This window comes from Rhinopithecus bieti, unplaced genomic scaffold (assembly GCF_001698545.2).
Source record: "Rhinopithecus bieti isolate Rb0 unplaced genomic scaffold, ASM169854v2 scaffold_35538, whole genome shotgun sequence".
NCBI lineage: Eukaryota > Metazoa > Chordata > Mammalia > Primates > Cercopithecidae > Rhinopithecus > Rhinopithecus bieti.
Genome location: NW_016815913.1, coordinates 1,553,885 through 1,571,217, shown reverse-complemented (window position 1 = coordinate 1,571,217; position 17,333 = coordinate 1,553,885). Strand labels below are relative to the sequence as shown.

The window sequence follows — 17,333 nt, the reverse complement described above, 5'->3', positions numbered from 1 at the left end:
TTTTTTTTTTTTTTTTTTTTTTTTTTTTTTTTTTTTTTTTTTTTTGATATGGAGTTTAGCTCTTGTCACCCAGGCTGGAGTGCAGTGGCACAATCTCCACTCACTGCAACCTCTGCCTCCTGGGTTCAAGTGATTCTCCTGCCTCAGCCTCCCAAGTAGCTGGGATTATAGGTGGGCGCCACCACACCCCGCTAGTTTTTGTGTTTTTTACTAGAGATGGGGTTTCACCATGTTGGCCAGGCTGGTCTTGAACTCCTGACCTCAGGTAATCCAACCAAAGTGCTGGGATTACAGACGTGAGCTACCACACCCGGTCTACTTCATCTTAACATCTAGCCACCTCTATGTCATTGAAGCCAGTGGTCATGGTAAATGATCACTTGTCACACTTAACCCATCAGCAGCATTTGATACTTCTGACTCTCTTTCGAAATATACTGGAGATACAGGTGGCTAGCACTGCCGTACAGAAGCTGAAACCCTGACATGAGCCCTGACATTCTCCATATGCATATATCCAATCCATGACAGGGCCTGTTGATTTTAGCTTTTATCTTCCCCCATTTCTCTCCATCTCCACCACCGCCATCCAGAACACCATCCTTCTCCAGACTACCATGCTGTAGCCCACAAGGTCTTTGCAAACTTAAGTGTAATCAATCATATGCACCTCTTCTCCTTATAATTCTTCATGGGCTTCCCATGGTCTTTAGTCTGGCCCCACCTGTGTCTCCTCCACATGCAGACTCTTTTCTAACTATGCCCCTTCTCACCTTCTCCTTCAGATCTTCCTTAGGGTAGCCTGCCCTCACTCTCTAAATAGAATATAATTAGCTTAGGTGCCCCTAATTATACCCTGTTGCAGTACCATGTGCTGTATTCGTAGCACCTATGACATTTATAGTTTTTTCTTACATTTGTGTAATTACTTAATGTTTCTTTTTCTCAATTAAACCATAATCTTTCTCCATGAGAGCAAGAGTCACATTTAATTTTACTTATTAGTATATCCCACTATCTAATATCATGCCTGGCACATGGTAGGTACCCGGTAAATACTGTTGAAAGAACTAATACTTAGTCATGGATTCTTTGTGAATCCTGTTGTGTATCTGCATGATTATGCCAGCATGTGTCCATTTTTATACTCTACAACTTTTGTGCATCTGTTTTCAAAGACCTGTTGTCTTCCTAGAAATATATGCCGTATAACCCCCAAAATACTACTTTTAAAAATGTACTTTCAGAATTATCATTCAGACTTTTTTAAATCTTTTTTTCCTAGATTAAAACATTTTAAGTAGTGTACCTTAGTTGTCAAATTTAGATGTTTTATTATGTTGAAAATAAAATAAACTGATAGTTAATAGACTCTGAAATCAGAAAATCTAATTTAAGAAACAACTCTAGAAGTAAAGCCCTCTGTCTGCATTAGCTATTTTTCAGTCAGCTATTGCCTCCAGGATGAGGGTCAGAGATGCAGGTTCTTTGTAGTTTGAAAGGAAGAATTTAGAAATTGGGAATACTATTTTCATTGTTGAGGATCTTTTGTTTTGTTGAAATATATAAAAGGTTAGGATTGATAACTTAAAAATCATGAAGTTTCCCTGTCAGGATTATTCTAGGGCAGCATTGTTTAATAGAAATGAGACAGAGGCAAGGCATATATGTAATTTCAAATTTTCTATTAGCTACATTTAAAAAGTAAAAAGATGACTCATGCCTGTAATACCATTTCTTTGGGAGGCCAAGGTGGGGAGGACCACTTGAGGCCGGGAGTTCAAGACTACCCTGGAAAACATAGCAAGACCCTGTCTCTCGAAAAAAAATTTTTTTTAATTAGCTGGGTGTGGTGGTGTGTGTGCCTGTAGTCCCAGCCACTCAGGAGACTGAGGCAGGAGGACCTCATAAGCCCAGAAGTTTAGGCTGCAGTGAGCTATGACTGCACCACTGTACTTTAGCCTAGGCAACAGGGTGAAATCCTGTCTCTTAAAGTAAAAAGCCACCGATGAGATTTACTTGTTATCCAATATATTTCCAAGATATTGTCATATCACCATGCAATCTGTATGAAAACAGTTGAAATATTTTACATTATTTTCTTTGTACTATATAGTCAAATTTACAGCACAACTCAATTCAGACTGGCCACATTTCAAGTGCTTAGTATCCTCATGTGCCAAGGGGCTATTGTATTAGACAGCAGTTCTTGTGGGGTTAAGTTAAAAAACATTATTGGGGTTTTTTTTTTTTTTCTTTTTTTAGTGTTAATGTTACATGCAAGCCTTTTATTTATTTTGGTGTTAATTGACATAAGATTGACCTCACTTAATGGCTGGGCATGGTGGCTCACACTGGTAATCCTAGCACTTTGGGAGGCTGAGGCAGGTGGATTGCTTGAGTCCAGGAATTTGAGACCAGCATGGGCAATGTGGTGAAACCTGTCTCTGTTTTTTTTCCTTTTTTTGGGGGGGGAAAAAAAATCTTAAAAATATCTCTTTAAAAAATCACTTAAAATTTTAACTGCTCACATTTTTCTTTAGGGTACATTATGTTTATTTGGTGCCTCTAAAGGAGAACCACCAAGTATACATGTATCAGCTTAATGAGCAGTATACCCTTCACCACAATAATATGTCATCAGTGGTTTTTATTTAAACGTTTCTGTTCCTGCACTTTAAATCAAGACTCAAGAACAATATAAGTTACAGAAACCAAGTTGTACATCTGTGCCTTATTTCCAAATGTCACCTTTGACATTTGACTATTTTTTCCGAAGGATTCATTGAAATTTTTCTCAGAATTTTCAAGAAACTGAAATCAAATAGTTTCTAGGTATTAGAAATCTGTGAAGGAGTATACCTAAAGTTAAGACTGTCGCTATCAGCTGGGCACGGTGGCTCACGCCTGTAATCCTAGCACTTTGGGAGGCCGAGGTGGGTGGATCACTTGAGGTCAGGAGTTCAAGACCAGCCTGGCCAAAATGGTGAAACCTCGTCTCTACTAAAAATAAATTTTTAAAAATTAGCCAAGCGTGGTGGTGGGTGCCTGTAATCCCAGCTACTTGGGAGGCTGAGGCAGGAGAATTGCTTGAACCCGGGAGGCAGAGGTTGCAGTGAGCTGAGATCACACTGCTGCACTCCAGTCTGGGCGACAGAGTGAGACTGTCTCAAAAAAAGACTCTCAGTGTCTCTTTGGATTCAGAACTGCAGAATTGAGTATAGGTATGTTAAGTATATATATTCAAATATTAATATAAATAAAATGGGTACGTTAAATATAAAAATAGATTTTAACGTTTTATGTAAATTTGGCCTTCAAATTCAAATACATATATATGTGTGTGTGTGTGTGTGTGTGTGTGTGTGGTGTATATATATATATATAATATATATATATATAAATACAGTTTCCTTGGTATCACACAGTGAATTACTTCTAGGACCATACACCCACCAGATACCAAAATCTGTCCAGTGCTTCAAGTTCTTTGCTATAAAAATGGGTGTATCTTTGCGTATAATCACACATATCCTCTCATATATTTTAGATCATCTCTAGGTTATTTATACCTCATACGGGTAAGTGCTATGTAAATAGTTGTACTGTATGTTTTGTTTTTTGTTGGTTAGTGTTTTTGAGAAGGTCTCTGTCCACTCGGCTGGAGTGAACACGGTTCACTGCAAGCCCATGCTTTCTGGCCCTTAGGCAATCCTCCCACCTCAGCTCCTGAGTAGCTGGGACTATAGGGTGCATGCCACCACGCCCAGGCTTAATTTGGTGGTAATTTTTTTTTAGTAGAGTACAGTGTTTGCCACATTGACAGGCTGGGTCTCGAAATCCTGAGCTCACGTGATCCTCCCACCTCAGGCCTCCAAAGTGCTGAGATTACAGGCTGAGCCACTGCACTCCCAGCTTATATATTTTAATTGTATTATTCTTTTATTGTGGTTTTTTAACTGTTTATATTTTAAATATTTTCAATCCACGATTGGTTGATTGCGAACGTGGAACCATGGATGTGGAGAACCAACTGTGTATATAGCTATCATCTTCAGAGCCGTACTTCACCATAAATTCTTTCCTTTATGGAAGTTAAGATACTTGGGCCAGGTGTAAGTGGTTCATAACTGTAAATCCTAGCACTTGGGAAGGTGAAGGTGGGGCAGATCATTTGAGCCCAGGAGTTGAAGCAAGCCTGGGCCAACACGGCCGATCCCCATCACTACAAAAAAAAAAACAAAATTAACTGGGCACGGTGGGTGGACGCACTGAAATCCTAGCTTATCCCAGGGCACTGAGGCAGAAGAATCACTTGAACCTGGGAAGTGGAGATTTGCAGGCACCGACTTCCACCTAAAAAAAAAAAAAATTATTAGTTGGCGTGGTGTGCACATGCCCATAATCCCAGCTATCCAGGAGGCTGAGAGCAGGAGGATAGCTAGAGCCCTGAGGTGAAGGCTGCAGTGAGCACTTGATTGCACCACTGCACTCCAGCCTGGGTGACAGAACAAGACCCTGTCTCATAATAATATATTATAATGTGTTTTTCTTTGAAATGACTTTGCTTCAATAAACTTTTATTTTTAAATACTTTTTAATTTTATTTTTAAAATAAAAATAATTTTTTTTATATTTTTCATTTAACTTTTTATTTTTATATTTTAATCATTTATTTTTAATCAATGAATACTTTTTATTTTTAATCAGTGTTACAATTTTATATATTAAATAGTTACAGGCTTAGAATAGTAATTCCTTGCCCCAATTTCCACTCCATAGCTGTGGCCACTTTCAGCTGTTTTTTGCTATTTCTTTGTGGTATTTGCATTTATGTTCAGAATAATGGATCTGCATAGCTATTTCTCAAATGTTCAGTTTTAGAAATTAATTTCCAAAATAGGAAATAGATGCTAAGAACTAAAATTCTCGGCCGGGTGCGGTGGCTCAAGCCTGTAATCCCAGCACTTCGGGAGGTCGAGACGGGCGAATCACTAGGTCAGGAGATCGAGACCATCCTGGCTAACATGGTGAAACCCCATCTCCACTAAAAACAAAAAAAATACAAAAAATTAGCCGGGCGAGGTGGCGGGCGCCTGTAGTCCCAGCTACTCCAGAGGCTGAGGCAGGAGAATGGCGTAAACCCGGGAGGCGGAGCTTGCAGTGAGCTGAGATCCGGCCACTGCACTCCAGCCTGGGCAACAGAGCCAGACTCCGTCTCAAAAAAAAAAAAAAAAAAGAACTAAAATTCTCTTCAAGTTCTGTATACCCTCCACATGTAAACTCCAAATACAGTTTTTAAATAATTATTTATTGTCAGTATTGATTGTCATAGCTGTGTGAAGATAATTCACATTTGAGTGCAGCATGATTATATTACCTTTCTTGTACTACTTTTTGTTTTCCTGAAGGTAATAAATGTTTGGGGTTTTTGTTTGCTTGACTTTACTGTAGATCTGTACTTACTCATTTGCAGGCTCTCAAGAGTATAATTATCCCTCACTGTGTTTAAACACAGATTGTGCATTTCTTCATTTTCATTGGAGACATCTCAGTCAGCTCCTGTCTTTCTGCTTGCTCTCTGGCCTGTGATACAGCTTGCTCCATCCTCTATCTCCATTTCCTTATTTATACCCCTATTTTAGTAGAGCACATTCCCCTATTAACTTTCTAAAAATATGAGAAACTTTTTGATTCCTTGCATGTGAAAAAAAAAATTTATTCTACCTTCATATTTGTTTTATAGTTAGGTAGAGAAAGGATTATAACTATTCAAAATGGAAATTTTTCCTCAGAATTCTGGAAACATTCCTGTATTGTCTTTGGCACTCCATGCTTCTGTGAAGGAGTCCAATTCTGAATCTTGACTCTTCGCGTGTTGTTTCCACCCCTTTTGGAAGCTTTTCTCTACAGTGTTTTGAAATATTATAATTCTAGGACTTAATGTAGTTCTTTTCATCCTTTTGTTGAGTACTGAGTAGATCCTTCTTTTTTTTGTAAATTGACAAATTATAGTTGCATATGTTCATAGGATACAAAGTGATGTTATGATTTATGAATACAATGTGGCATAATTAAATCAAGCTAATTAATGTACATCCATTTTTTTTGGTGGGAACATTTGAAATGTACTATCTTAGCAATTTTGAAGTGTACAACACATTATTATTAACTATAATCACTACATTGTATGATAGATTTCCAAAACAACCCTTATTCCCCATCTGAGGCTTTGTACCCTTTGACCATCATCTCCCCATCTTCCCACCCAGCCTCAGGAAATTACCATTCTACCATTCTACTCTGCTTCTATGAATTTGATGGCTTTAGATTCCACATAAAAGTGAAAGGATATGCAACATTCGTCTTTCTGGGTCTGATGCTTATTTCACTTAGCGTAACTTAGCATAATATTCTCCAATTCCATCCATGTCACAAATGACAGAATTCGTTTTTTAAGGCTGAATAATATTTCTTTTTTTTTTTTTTTTTTGCAGTTGCAAGATTTAATAGAGTGAAAACAGAGCTCCCATACAATGGGAGGGGACCCAAAGGGGTTGCCGCTCCCTGCTCGAATGCCTGGGTTTATATCCTGATCACTGTCCCTCCCACTGTGCTCTCAGGCGATATATGATTTGACTACTTCTTTACCTCCTGCTTTAGCCAAATTTGTATTTTAGTGAGCCTCTTTACTAACTGGTTGGGTGTGAGCTGAGTTTCAAGCCCCATGTTTAAAGGTAGGTGTGCTCACTTTTCCCAGCTAGGCTTAGGAATTTTTAGTTGGCCTAGGAAATCCAGCTAGTCCTGTCTCTTAGTCCCCACTCTCAACAGGAAAACCCAAATGCTGTTGGGGAGACAACCACTCTAACTGCTTCTTTCTGAATTGGGGCGTAGTAGGGGTTGTGCAGTTGAGATTTCCTCTGGAGGGGTGCCTTCGATGTCATCAACAATGGAGCATGGGCTAGCAGGCCGGTCCAGGGGTCCGTGGTAGATCTTAGTCATGGACTGCATCTGGGGCTCCATTGGAAGAACCATTTGTAGTTTTACAGCTTCAATTCTGGAAGAGACAAACTTAACAAGGAGGTTAAAGATACAGGGATTGAAATGTATGGCCTGAAGTGCAGGGGCATATGGGTGTGGGCGGTGAAAGTAGGGTTTCCTTTAGAAAAACTCCTATACATTGGGGCATCCATATTTCTGGGAAGCTGCATTCTCCATAGAAGCTTTTGGTAAGGGGAGCTACTGGTAGTACAGCGGCATGGAGGAGGTGCAGTGAGAGTGCAAGGAAGTAAGAGAACAGTAAAAAGAAAAATATGACAAGGGAGGGCCATGGGGATTGGGGATCTACCATTCTAGTTACTTTCCTCACGGTTGTTGCTTGAAGAGCAGGTGCAGATCCTCTAGAAGTTCACAGGAATAGCTAGCGTTGTCTCCTGGATTTTCAGGTTCCTTTGGCAGTATCCAGGGTTTGACTCGAGTGTGATGTATCCAAGACTCCACTCCAGCCACTTTAACCACGGTTGGGGTAGATAAAATGACTGGGTAGGGTCCTTCCCAGGATGTGTCTAGGGATGGGGAATTAGCGGGAAGGCACTTGACTAATCCCATGTCTCCAGGGTGGAATAATTCCTTTCCCTCCTCTGAATATCTTATTTAAAACTTTGTCATTTTCTTTACCTGCATTGTTTCTGTTGCCTCTGATTTTTTATGTTTCTTTTTTATGACTCATTCTTCACGTCTACAGTATAGCACTAAAACACTCCATAGAAGCTGTGTCCATGTGCAGAGCCTCTGATTGATAAATTTCACTACAGGTTAAACCAGCAGAGCCACATGTGAGAAAGTCCCAACTGTCATTGTCTTTTGGACAGGTCATTTTCATGAAAGTGGAGTCCTTCCATCTCCTGCCTAGGAGCTGTGAGCCTGGCTGTAGCATTCACAGAACCAACAGAGAAAAGGCATGAGGGGAAGGAAAATCTTATATGTTCAGTGAGTCCAACTTGCAGCCCCACTTGTGTCTTCACCTGAAGATATCATTTGGGCCTTCAGTGCCTGAGCCTCTGGGGTGCTCTGTGGCACCCTTCTCCCTCTGCTCTTGTCCATGTTCCCTACAACTTCCAAGTTGTTGTTTTTTTTTTTATTATCATCTCCTCCCATTGTTTATTCCATATTGTTGCTTTAATTTTGGTAGGGCTGCAGGAGGCAGCAGTGGGGTTCATGTCCATCTGCTGGGTTTAACAGGGTCTTAGCATACTTTTTGTCCTTTAGGAATCTGTTAGTGAGATAACAGCTGTACCAGGAACTGAGTAAGAAAAGAAAACACAGTGGCTCAGCCCAACCCATATTTGCATAAACAAATGAGGCATCTTAGTTGGAGAATAACTCTTATACTGTTTCCCTCTAATAACATAAGCTTCTATATAGAAGTACTTGGTATTTTAGTTAAAATGTTTGCTTAGGTAACAGAGTAGACACTTACAATATGGTGATATGAGCTGCATTTTTTTGTATGTGTAATAAATATCTTTATGTCTTCTAAAATGTTTGAGAGAGGAGACAGATGTAATTTAATTTTGGGTCGAGCACAGTGGCTCAAGCCTGTAATCTCAGGGCTTTGGGAGGCCAAACCAGGTGGATCATTTGAGCCCAGGAATTCAAGACCTGGGATACATAATGAAACCCCTTCTCTACAAAAAATACAAAAATTAGCCAGGCATGGTGGCACAGAGATGAAAATTCAGAAAGAGGGCTAGATAATAAAATTGAGGAAATCTCAAAAGAAGAAAACTAGAAGAGAGAAGATAAAATTGTAGGACTAGTAAGGAATATCTGGGCCTGTGCTCCCAGATGTTGGGGAGGCAAAGGTGGGAGGGTCACCTGAGCCCGGGGAGGTCGAGGCTGCAGTGAGCCCTGATTGCGCCACTGCATTCCAGCCTGGGTGACAGAGTAAGACCCCGTTTAAAATAAAACCAAAAAACCCTTTTGGTGTAGGGTATTTTTTTTTTTAATATAAAGTGATTTCAATTAACCACCCCACTCTTTTTTACTAATTGTTTTGTGTATTTGGTAAGTCACTAGCTATATACTGATATCCTTAGAAATAATATATAATAATCTGGTTCAGCTTATCAAGTATCATTAGAACTAACTCAGCCCACTAGCTAATATTTTGTTTTCGTGTTAAAAGGAAAGTTAAGCGTTAAGCAGCAGGCTTAATATTGAAATTGTTTCTTTTTTCATGAGTATCACAATTCTAGGTGACGAAAGTTTTAAACTACAACCCACTTTTGTAAATCGTTTTATCATCTTAACTAAATATTTTGTTTGCATAAGAAAAAGCATTGTTTTAAAAAATAGTTTTCATATTGAATTATCCAAATACTTGGAATTTAAACTATTTACCTAATGGATGATGATGGTATTGTGGCCGAAAAAAAAAAAAATCTCCCAAATTCAAGTTGTCTGGGATTGGAGAAATCAAATATAAGTGGACTTTAGGCATTTTCTTGTCTGTATTAATAATGTTTTACAACCAAGCCCTAGAAGTTTGAACTGTGCTCTGTGCAGCCTAGAAAGTGGGGACTGACTCATGGATGAAAGCAAAACAGTCAAGGACTTTAGACAGTTTAAAAAATGACGATGAAGAAGATTTAACAGGTAGTGGTGCTTTTCTTCCTGAGCTTTAATGCCAGTGAGAGAAGCAACTAGTTCAGATAAATTTTGTAAGCAGAATCCAGGAAAAGTTATGAGTCAGGATTCAGAACCTTTAAGGAAAGCAGGTTTGACCAAGGCATTGACTGAAAAGAGACTTTAAGAAAGACCTTTCCTAAGTGGAAGGAAGGATGCACTGGAGATTTAGACTGGAAATGGTTTTAACAGTATTAGTGCAATGGCACTAATTAGGACAACTAAGACAATATATCAGATTCCTATGTATGCATTAGTTATACCCAAAGAGTATTTCTTTTTTTTTTTTTTTTTTTTTGAGACGGAGTCTGGCTCTGTCGCCCAAGCTGGAGTGCAGTGGCCAGATCTCAGCTCACTGCAAGCTCCGCCTCCCGGGTTCACGCCATTCTCGTGCCTCAGCCTCCCGAGTAGCTGGGACTACAGGCGCCCGCCACCTCGCCCGGCTAGTTTTTTTTTGTATTTTTTAGTAGAGACGGGGTTTCACCGTGTTAGCCAGGATGGTCTCGATCTCCTGACCTCGTGATCCGCCCGTCTCGGCCTCCCAAAGTGCTGGGATTACAGGCTTGAGCCACCGTGCCCAGCCCCAAAGAGTATTTCAGACTAGTCCACAGTAGCTTTTTACTTGGAACAGTTGCCAATATTATGTTGTCCAGGACACCACAGGGAAGGGGAACAGAAAAGACAAGGCAGGCCCTGGGCACACTGCATTGGAAAAGTAATCTTGATCCTCTGATGGCAGAAGAAAATAGGCAACCACTCTAAAGTAATGCAAAACAATCTCAACTAGAGCGTCTGAGTTTTATTTTATCAGCTCTCTGAATCAGGTGAAAATGTCAGTTCTTTACCTTGAGCTAGTCTAGTTAAGGTTAGGATTGAAAACCATCAATCTTGAAATTTTCCAGGATTAAATTTTTTCTTGGAACCCATGAGGCTAGTTTTACCTCTGTGAGTTTCTGAGTTGTGATAGAGATACAATGTTATGCAGTGATATTCTAAATTATCATATTTGACTTGAAACTTCTGAACTACTCAGCCTTGAATTATTTGACTTCTGTGAATGTGATCTTCAGGTTCATGGTATAAGGTTTATATCTGCCATGTAAGCTTCTTTAAAACACGCCAAGGTAGAGATATAGTTGTGTTCTATTTGTCTTTAAAAATAAATATCAATATATTTTCTATTTTAGGGCATTTGATGTAGAACTACTGTACATAGCACAGTGCTTTAAAATTCCAATAGCAGAAATTGCTGTCAACTGGACAGAAATTGAAGGTGAGTATATTGTTTATTGTATGACTGTCTTGAGTGAGACAAAGGGAGAGATATCAGACAATACAGTTGTCTAGTAAAGTCAGCTGGCTTTAATGTTCTCCTTGCTCCCCTCATCAAGCCCTTCTCAGCTGTCTTGACTCAAAGATCCGGGTCCAAGGAGTGTATTACCTACTAATAACCTTCCATCTGGCTTGCTGCCTTGTATACATTTTGTCTGTTCATGGGACCTTCAGTAGGCCTACTACCTTGTCTAAGACACTTCAATAAAACTTCCTACAATAGACAAAGTCATGGTGATCTGAAGTTAGAAGGTTGATAGTCTTTTGAGATAGATAAATTTGTTTTTTGCATCACCATTTCCTATATATTTTTTTATCACTAGGTGGATATTAATTAGGTACCTGCAAATCACTATGCAAAGCTAAATAAGAAATAAAAGTTTTTTTTTTTATGGCCGGGCACCATGCCTCATTCCTGTAATCTCAGCAGTTTGGGAGACCAAGGTGGGTGGATCACCTGAGGTCAGGAGTTCCAGACCAGCCTGGCCAACATAGTAAAGCCCCGTCTCTACCAAAAATTACCAAAAAATGGCCGGGCATGGTGGCAGGTGCCTGTAATCCCAGCTACTCAGGAGTCTGAGGCAGGAGAATTGCTTGAACCCGGGAGGCAAAGGTTGCAGTGAGTCAAGATCGCACCATTGCACTCCCGCCTGGGCAACAAGCATGAAACTCCATCTGAAAATTAAAATAAATAAATAAAAGTGTTTTACTCCAAATGTCCAGTCAATTCAGAGCCATTTTAAAACTGTATCTGTACATATATCCAAAAATATAAAGATCCCAACTCTATAATAACTTGAAATCTATCATAAATCTTAATTAATTCCTATTTTAAAAGGCTTAGACAGCTCTGGCTGTATAGAATTTTAAACATGTTCTAGTTTTCTCCTTACCTTAGAATGAACCTAAATTAACTCACAGTGTGGGAGCAGTTAACATAATCCACTGGAGACTTTTTCAAAGTCCACCTCCTCTGGTGAGAGTCCTTGTTGTAGTAAACCATTATTGCTCTGTAACCTCAGATGTTTAGGGACAGAAAAAGATTAAGAACCAGTCTCGAGATTATACAAACTCTATGGTCTAGAATGAATTCAAACCTCTTTATGTCTTGCTGAACCAAACTGAGTTTACAAAATCTTAGCTCATCGCCACAGTTGCTACCTAGAATCAAAGGGGATTGGGAAGCAGATAAAAGGATCACTCAGGGGTATCATGATCAACTCTGTTGATCTGTGTTGATCTTTGGCCAACATAGACTCTATGGGAAGATGAGGTAGGGAAAAGTAAAAGTCCATTTTATCTTTAGTCATTTGCTTATTTGCATTACAGAGATAGTTGTATTGTAATATGAATTGTAGGTACCTCAACTTCCTCGTTTGTGGATGAAGATAATATTTGGCCCTGATAAACAGTATCTCTACAGTGCTTTGGTGGTAATATTTTCAGAAGAAAGCTGTTATATAAATTCAGAGCAGTGAAAAAGGTCTTCTTTAAATACAAAGTATAATTAAAATGATAATGAAATGTTAAACCTTCCTCCTGATACTTCTTTATCTGCAGGTAATATACTATAAGTAATGGTTATAAGAATCTGCTGTGGCCGGGCACGGTCACTCATGCCTGTAATCCCAGCACTTTGGGAGCCCAAGGTGGGAGGATCACTTGAGCCTAGGAGTTTGAGACCAGCCTGAGCAACATAGTGAGACCTCATCTCTATAAAAAAAAAAAATTGTAAAATTAGGCAGGTGTTGGTGCGTGCCTCGGTACTCCCAGCTACTGGGGAGGCTGATGTAGGATGACTGGATTGTTTGAGCCTGGGAGGTCAAGGTTACAGTGAGCCATAATCGTGTCACTGCACTACAGCCTGGGTGACAGAGCAAGATCTTGTCTCAAATAAACAAAGAATCTGCTGTGATACGCGTGGATCAGATATTTAATTAGGCTGGTGTTCTTGTGTAGCCTGAGACAAAGAGGTCTGGACAAAATTATCTTAAGTCTGATCATAGGCTTTATTTTTTATCATTAAGATTGGATTTATGTAGAAATAATCATATTTATCTGTTATGCTGTATCTTTACTTGTTTCATATGTAATTGTTTTCAGTAATGAGCACTCAGTGAGTAGTTTTATTAGACTTTTCTAGAGCCCTCACCATAGGCAGTCCCTCCTTTCTATAGTAGAGCCGTATGAAATTTTCACTGTTTAGATCCTTTCAAGTTTTATTTCACTTCAAAATGTTCTGTTACTGTTTTTAGAGAAAACCACTCCACTCACTTCAGCTCTGAAATTGTTTAACTTTTTGGTCTGTGATTTTAAAAAAATTAAGGTGCTAAAGGCTCACAACATGTAGACTTTAAACTGTATGTTTTCTGCTGAGTTTATTTCAGCTAATTTGTTTTTAATTATTTTTAAATTGCAGGTTCTAAATTAGTTCCATTTTGGAGCTGGCTACAAATGGGCAAAGACCTACTTTTTATACGACTTCGATATATGACTGGAGCCTGGAGGCTGGAGCAAACTCGGAAAATGAATTAGGTTGTTTGCAGTCTGCAGTTGTGTTCATATGCGTCAGTGTCACATTTCATTTCATTTGAAACTAAAATTTTAAGTAAAGCTGGAATCAACTTCCTGTCATTGTCTGCCGTTTGATAATTTTAAAGAAGTAACTTCCCATAAGTAAAAAATTATATATCTCTTTGGATTTAAATGGTTTTAAAAGATGTTTATTTAAAAGTCAGATTTTCTTTTGCTTATTTAGCTTTATCATTATAATTCTGAGAAACATAATTTTGTAGACAGAAGTGATTCTTACCCTAAAATACCTGCATAACTCTCATGAACTTAAATAGAAACTACAATCATGTAACAGTTTTCAGAGATTTAAAAATAAAGCTAGGGTATAAATGTATATAAATTTATCTAAATTAAAGAAACCTATATTTCAGCCTATGAAACTTTAGGAAATTATACATTAAAGGCAAGAATACAGACTTAGTCACAAAGGTGTCCATTTCCTTACAGTCTTATTCATCTCTAGCACTGGAGGCCAAGGTGGGAGGATCACTTGAGCCCAGAAGTTCAAGGTTACAGTGAGCTGTGATCGTGCCGTTGCACTCCAGCTTGGGTGATGGAGTTCCTGTCAATCAATTTTTTAACATTAATCTGTTTACATAGTAACATCAGAAGCTTCTGTCTTTGAGATACTACAAGAACTAATAGCAATTATAAAATAATGAACCCCCAAAATCAGATTATTTCTGCCAACTTAGAGAACAAACTAGTAATAGTTTAACATTTAGTAAGTGTTTACTGTATGCCAACCACTGTTCTAAGCACTTGGTATAGAATGACTCACTTAACCTTTACAACAGAAGAGGAAACTGAAGTTCAAAAGCGTTACCTGCCCAAGGTCACCCAGTTAGGAAAGAGTGGAGTCATGACTGTAACCTGCATAGTCTGGATCCCAAGCCCACAGTCTCTAATGACTCTGCTGTAGCCTTCAGTTTCTGAAGGTATGAAAACTGGGGATCATATAAGTAGAAAGTTTCAGCAGTGCATTGAATAAAACATTTTTGAGTGGAAAAGTAAGCAAAAAATGACTCCTCTCCAGTAGTTTGAACAACAGTGATAATATCACATCTGTAGTAGACAATTAGCTTCTTGAAAATAGAAGGCTTACCAGGCGCAGTGGCTCACGCCTGTAATCCCAGCACTTTGGGAGGCCGAGGCAGGCGGATCACCTGAGGTCGGGAGTTCAAGACCAGCCTGACCAACATGGAGAAACCCCATCTCTCCTAAAAATACAAAATTAGCTGGGTCAAAGTGGCACATGCCTGTAATCCCAGCTACTCGGGAGGCTGAGGCAGGAGAATTGCTTGAACCCAGGAGGTGGAGGTTGTGGTGAGCTGAGATAGAGCCATTTCACTCCAGCCTGGGCAACAAGAGCGAAACTCCATCTCAAAAAAAAAAGAAAATAGAAGGCATGTCTTACTACAATTAGTATCTCCAGTACAGTGCTTAGTATATAGTAAACACTTAATAATGATGAGATGAATAAACTTTATTTACTACCAGATTTTGTGAGCATTAAAGGCACTTAAATGGATAAATCAAAATAATAGAGAAGACCATGCTCATAAGAATTTTAAGAATAAGCCTTGTGCCAAAATAAGATCCTTAATGAAATTATAAAAAGGCAATGAAATAATTTGTTATTGCTCTTTATAAATGAGTAGAAATGCATATTTGAAGCATAATAGGAATATTGAAGGTAAGTCATGATACTTTTTACGTATTTTGTATGTGAACACTATAGGGAAAAGTCTGATACCATTGATGCCAACTTACCTTTCTAAGCACAGATTTACCTAAGAGAGGAGTATGGGACAGAATCTGAGGCAATCAGAGAGAAAAGGTAGTTTAACCTGTTAACTTACAGAATCTGCTAACGAAAACTACATGCAGCAACAGCAAAGTGAAATAGCAAAGTAACAGCTACTATCTTTTTTTTCTTGAGATGAAGTCTTGCTCTTGTCCCCCAGGCTGGAGTGCAATGGCGCGATCTTGGCTCACTGCAACCTCCGCCTCCCAGGTTCAAGCGATTCTCCTGCCTCAGCCTCCCGAGTAGCTGGGATTACAGGTGCCCGCCATCACACCTGGCTAATTTTTTGTATTTTTAGTAGAGATGGGGTTTCACCATATTGGTCAGGCTGGTCTCGAACTCCTGACCTCAGGTGACCTACCCGCCTTGGCCTTCCAAAGTGTTGGGATTACAAGTGTGAGCCACCACACCAGGCCACCAGCTACTATCCTTATAGTATGTACAAGGAAGAGTAATGAACATTTTGCATGCATTATGTAGTTTAATCTCATTAAACAACTATCATGCAGGTATAATTACCCACATTTCACAGAACAAAGTAGCCAAGTCATTTGCCCAGGATTACACAAGTAGCCATTATTCATGCTTCTACTGAAATAAAAAACAGGAAACAAAGGAACATGGGGCATGATTAAAACAGTATAACCTGAGGACAGTCAGACAACGTGGCCATTTCTGTGTCAAGTCTTCTGACTTGTTCTGATAGAATATATAGCTACCTATGAAACTTATTTGACTTGAGGGTCCGATCTGGACAATAGTGTCTCTTGACATCTGTAATCCTGTATCTCCATATAGTTATGTACGGTTGACCCTTGAATAACAGGTTTGAACTGCACAGATCCACTTATACGTGGATTGTTTTCAAAAGTGTATTGAAAAAGTTTTGGGGGATCTGTGAAAATTTGAAATAGCAACAGGAGGTTGCTATAAAATTACAGTAGTAAATGATAGATTAATATCTACATGTATTTTATGCATTAATGACACAACCATTTTCTTAATATCTTTCATAATATCGAAGACTTCGATATTAGTCTATCATTTACTATATAACATACACACGAATCTATTCAGATTTATCAAAACTTACACACACAAACATAGACCATACAGAGACTATTCAGTCCAGATAAATGTAAACAAAGATGCAGTATTAGGCTGCTCACAGTGGCTCACACCTGTAATCCCATCACTTTGGGACGCCAGGGTGGACGGATCACCTGAGGTCAGGAGTTCGAGACCAGCCTGGCCAACATGGTGAAACCCTGTCTCTACTAAAAATACAAAAATTAGCCGGGCGTGGTGGCAGGTGCCTGTAATCCCAGCTACTTGGGAGGCTGAGGCAGGAAAATCACTTGAACCCGGGAGGTGGAGGTTGCAGTGAGCCAAGATTGCAACACTGCACTCCAGCCTGGGTGACATGAGTGAGATGCCATCTCAAAAAAAAAAAAAAAAAGATACGGTATTAAATCATAACTGCATAAAATTGATTTTGTAGCCACCTCCTGTTGCTATTGCAGTGAGCTCAGGTGTTGTGAGTATCCACTTAAATGCTATGTGACACTAACCATCCCCACATGAGCAGTTCTTCTCTCCAGTACGTTGCATATAACAGTAGAAATTGAGCTCTTGCAGTTCTCATGTATTTTTCATGTTTAGTGCAATACTGTAAACCTTGAATAACACCATGGGACCAATATGAAGTACCATTAGTGATGCCGGAAATACTCCCAAGAAGCAGAGAAAAGTCATGACATTAAAAGAAAAAGTTGAATTGCTCGATATGTACCATAGATGAGGGCTGCAGCTGAGTTTGCCCACCATTTCAAGATAAATGAATCCAAGCCAGGCACGGTGGCTCACGCCTGTAATCCCAGCACTTTGGGAGGCCAAGGCAGGCGGATCACCTGAGGTCAGTTCAAGACCAGCC

At 39.3% G+C, this 17,333-nt stretch overlaps 1 protein-coding gene across 3 annotated transcripts in view; it reads left to right on the top strand.

Annotated features, from left to right (window-relative positions):
* ALG5 (ALG5 dolichyl-phosphate beta-glucosyltransferase) overlaps positions 1-13,658 on the top strand; it is a 56,746-nt gene extending 43,088 nt beyond the window's left edge. For all 3 annotated transcript variants that reach the window (XM_017854125.1, XM_017854126.1, XM_017854124.1), the window contains 2 exons: positions 10,875-10,960; positions 13,439-13,658. In XM_017854125.1, the coding sequence (XP_017709614.1) occupies positions 10,875-10,960; positions 13,439-13,554 (202 nt within the window). In that variant the 3' untranslated portion in view covers positions 13,555-13,658. The remainder of the gene's footprint in view (positions 1-10,874; positions 10,961-13,438) is intronic.
* Positions 13,659-17,333: the final 3,675 nt, after the last annotated feature.